The sequence below is a fragment of the Mandrillus leucophaeus genome, unplaced genomic scaffold, assembly GCF_000951045.1.
Source record: "Mandrillus leucophaeus isolate KB7577 unplaced genomic scaffold, Mleu.le_1.0 Scaffold64, whole genome shotgun sequence".
Classification (NCBI taxonomy): Eukaryota; Metazoa; Chordata; class Mammalia; order Primates; family Cercopithecidae; genus Mandrillus; species Mandrillus leucophaeus.
In genome coordinates, this window is record NW_012106919.1 from 4,064,001 (window position 1) to 4,068,495 (window position 4,495).

Here is a 4,495-nt window from a genome sequence, read left to right on the forward strand (position 1 = left end):
CCAAAAATTAGCCAAGCATGGTGGCATATGCATGAAGTCCCAGCTACTCAGGAGACTGAGGTGGGAGGATCATTTGAGCCCAGAAGGTTGAGGCTGCAGTGAGCCATGTTCGCACCATTGCACTCCAGCATGGGCAACAGAGTGCAAACAAACAAATGAAACATATTTCAGGGAATGGTGGTGATTATGGAAAGGAAAAAATGAAACTTATATTTCAAAAGATAAGTAGATAGGCCAGGCGCAGTGGCTCACGCCTCTAATCCCACCACTTTGGGGGGCTGAGTGGGCGGATCACCTGAGGTCGGAAGTTTGAGACCAGCTTGACCAACATGGTGAAACCCTGTCTCTACTAAAAATACCAAATTAGCTGGGGGTGGTGGCACGTGCCTGCAATCCCAGTTACCCAGGAGGCTGAGGCAGGAGAATTGCTTGAACCTGGGAGGTGGAGGTTGCAGTGAGCCGAGATTATGCTGCTACACTCCAGCCTGGGCGACAGAGCAAGACTGTCTCAAGAAAAATAAAAATAAAAAAAGAAAATGTGTGTAGGACAGCTGGATGGCCTTGGGCAAACCACATAATAACTGGGAGCCTCAGTGTTCATCATCATAAAGGGGAATGTTAATAATAATAATGTCAATTTCAGAGAATTGTTATGAAGATTACACAAAAAATACTTTAAAATTATGCAGTACCGTCCAGAAGTTGGAGATTACTATTATTAACACTGGAAGCGTAAGACTCTTGAGAAGAGGAATATCATGCTTGCTTCTTAACCCAACAGGTCCAGAAAAACATGCTTGTTTCTCAGCAGTGCTTTATTAATGTGTAGGAAAGACAAGGTTGTAGGCCTTTCATCTGCCACATCTCATCTCCCAAAGGAATTCAGAGGCAAACCTACTATCAGTCAGCAAAAGGACAAGTCTAATTTGAGATTGAGGGGAATAGACAACTAAAGTTATGGTTTTATCTAAAATAGGTTTTTAAAGCCAGGCACGGTGACTCATGCCTGTAATCATAGCACTTTGGGAGGCTGAGGTGGGTGGATCACTCGAGGACAGGAGTTCGAGACCATCCTGGCCAACATAGCAACACCTCGTCTCTACTCAAAATACAAAAATTAGCTAGGTGTGGTGGTGGGCACCTGTAATCTCAGCTACTCGAGAGGCTGAGGCAAGATAATTAGTTGAACCCCGGAGGCGAAGGTTGCGATGAGCCAAGGTCACACCTCTGCACCCCATCGTGGGCTACAGAGCAAGACTCCATCTTTAAATAAATAAATAAATAAAAGTGCCACATGAGGTTTTCTTTAAAAAAAAAAATTCTATCTATCTATCTATCTATCTATCTATCTATCTATCTATCTATCTATCTATCTATCTTTATACACACACTAGAATCCAGAAAAGCCATGAGCTTATTTGCTATGCTATGGGATAGCTATGGTCATTACGAATCTCTGTTGACTTTCAAGGCTATTATTTAATAAACACTGCTGAAAAATAGCCATGTTTCTGAATTAAGGAACAGTATATTTTCTTTAATTAATACTCTGACAAATGGCAGCAAAAGTAATGCAATACTCACGTTTCTCTTCAGCTGTATGAAGTAAAATAAAACAAGATAAAATATGTGAACAACTTTCTGTAATCACGGTGGCTATTAATCACTGCTTTGGGGTAGACGCATGTAGATTGCTGTTATTTCAGCTCAGTCTTCCAGCTTGTCTACACTTGGCATCAGAAAGCTTAGGAATATGGTCATTATACAGCTCTTCATTTTCTTTTCTTTTCTAATATGTCTCTTAACATTTTTAAAAGGCACTCTCTCTAAAATATGATTTTTAAAAATATCTGATGAAGAAAAATGGGAACGCTCATATGATGTTGACAGCTCATTTGGTAAACAATTTAGTAACACCTACCAAACAACCATTTGAGAAGCTATCCTATGAAAATCATCCTTAAACATGGAAAAAGCTTTAGGTGTCAATATTGTTGTCAGAACACATTTATACTTATAAAAATCCATAAAGAGGCCAGGCGCAGTGGCTCACGCCTGTAATCCCAGCACTTTGGGAGGCCAAGGCGGGCGAATCACGAGGTCAGGAGATCGAGACCATCCTGGTTAACACGGTGAAACTGTGTCTCTACTAAAAATACAAAAATTAGCCAGGCATGGTGGCGGGCATCTGTAGTCCCAGCTACTCGGGAGGCTGAGACAGGAGAATGGCGTAAACTCAGGAGGCGGAGCTTGCAGTGAGCCGAGATGGCGCCACTGCATTCCAGCCTGGGTGACAGAGCGAGACTCCGTCTCTAAAACAAACAAACAAACAACAACAACAAAAAACCCCCCAAAACCATAAAGAACCTAAGGAATTAGTTAAGAAAATAGAATATGCAGTCTTTTAAAATGTTTTTTAGGAAAAGTTTGGGATACCATGGTAAATGGATAAGTTGTAAAGTTAAGCCAAAACATTATCCTGCCAAAAGCAGGATATAAAATTACATGTGCAATATAATCATAACAGTGTCTTTTTAAAAAAATTCTTTAATTTTGCACAGAAGATAGATTGAAAAGAAAAAACACTAAAATGTTAAGAGTGGCTATCTTTGTATAATGGATGTGCAGAATTTTAAAATTATTACTTTTGGCTGGGTGCAGTGGCTAATACTTGTAGTCCCAGCACTTTGGGAGGCCGAGGTGGGCAGATTGCTTGAGCCCAGGAGTTTGAGACCAGCCTGGGCAACATAGTGAAACCTTGTCTCTACAAAAAATACAAAAACTAGCTGGGCATGGTGGCACGTGCCTGTAGTCCCAGCTACTCAGGAGGCTGAGGTGGGAAGATCACAGAAGATTGGGGCTGCAGTGACTCATGATCGTGTCACTGCACTCCAGCCTGGGCAACAGAGGGACACCGTGTCTCAAAAAAATAAATAAGTAAGAAATAAAATTATTATTTGTACTGAATTCCCCAACTTTCAAAACGAATGTTTATTACTTTTATTTTTTCAGCACAATTTCTATTTCACGTGAAACATGTATTGCTTTTATCACTTAAAATTATAACATTATTATTTTAAAAATTACTCTGTGTGCAAACCTGGACAACAGAAAGCTATTCTCATGAACTATCAGAATACACACATTGGGTTATTTTTGTCATGTACATGATTTTCAGCTAATACCATAGCTAGAGTCATTATGTAGGAACTGTCTCAAAGCTATGGCAGCACAGGTTTTGTTTAGACTAGCAGACTAGTTATTAAATATTTCACAGAATTTTCTACTGGGATCATCAAAGATGCAACATACATGATAACAGTTTTAGAAACTTACCCACATACCAAAACTAAAAACAAACAAAAAACCCTTGAAAACATTTTGTGTTTTCCAGAAATGTATTTTAAAGCTATCATGAACCCCAAATAAAGAATGATCAAAGCTGATATGGTAGCTAAAGGAACAGTTGCATATGAAAAAAAAAAAAAAAACCTGAGCTCTCCAAATACTTTGTACACCTACCTGCGAGTTTGAACAGAGGCATTGTTGCTGAAATCCCTGATTCTAGGATAGCACAGTAGAAAAGAAGAGAGAGGAGACCGTGGGTGACTGACTGACGCTATAAAATATCCTGACATTCATTTTATTATTTTGCTTTGCCCCCTGAAATTTGACCCTTCTCTGCTAAGTGGAGAGAGATGAGCTTTGGACCTATTTATAGCTTGAGGCATTTGATAGTGAAAAACAGGTGAAGCTTTCAGTCTTTACTTTGGGATTAGAAGTTATCTGTGGTAGTTCAAAAACTGCATTTCAATACTCTCTAAATCTTCCTACAGACTGGATCCTTGGCAAGTGTAATACACGATGTGACCACTGATGGTGATTTCCCACCCTAGTGAAACACAGTGAAGTCTTTTTGGTTTCTGAAGCTACGATCCTCAGGGTTTCATATCACACGAACAGCTTTCTGTGGTTGGTGAATATGCTGGTACATTCACCAAGCTCTCAACAGACACACACACATGCACGCACACACGCGCAGGAATGCATGTTTTTATTAGAAATATATCTGACTTAGCAGAAATTCAGTTGACAGTTTAATGAATTAAGTGGTAAATTTACTTCAAGTCTTACAGAAACTCAACTATCCTCTGGAGTGTTCAGTTACCACTTCTCTACTTATTGTTATAACAGGAACAATAGCTTTGTTTTGTATAACATTTTATTGTATGTAAAACACTTTGCAAACATTATTTGATACTAATTACAATCCTGTAAGGCAAGTAATACCTTATATCTGTTTCCCAAATAAGAAAACTGGGGCTCTGACTGGTATCTTGCTCAAAGTCATTCTGTTCATCCTAAATGGCAAAACCAAGGCTCTCTGGACCCAAATTTCACGCTCTTTCCACAATAACACACAGTCTTTTTTTACCCCCCTGAGACAGTCTCGCTCTGTCGCCTAGGCTGAAGTGCAGTGGTGCCATCTCGGCTC

The 4,495-nt window shown here is 39.6% G+C and overlaps 1 protein-coding gene across 4 annotated transcripts in view; it reads right to left on the bottom strand.

The window, feature by feature from the left end:
* AMPD1 (adenosine monophosphate deaminase 1) overlaps positions 1-4,495 on the bottom strand; it is a 24,689-nt gene that overhangs the window by 19,989 nt on the left and 205 nt on the right. The window contains exons 2-3 of one of the 4 annotated variants that reach the window (XM_012000798.1): positions 3,523-3,613; positions 1,585-1,596 (exon numbers count right to left, since the gene is read on the bottom strand). In XM_012000798.1, the coding sequence (XP_011856188.1) occupies positions 1,585-1,596; positions 3,523-3,613 (103 nt within the window). Of the gene's footprint in view, positions 1-1,584; positions 1,597-3,522; positions 3,691-4,495 lie in introns of those variants that run through there. The other 3 variants (XM_012000800.1, XM_012000799.1, XM_012000801.1) reach the window with 3 other exon arrangements.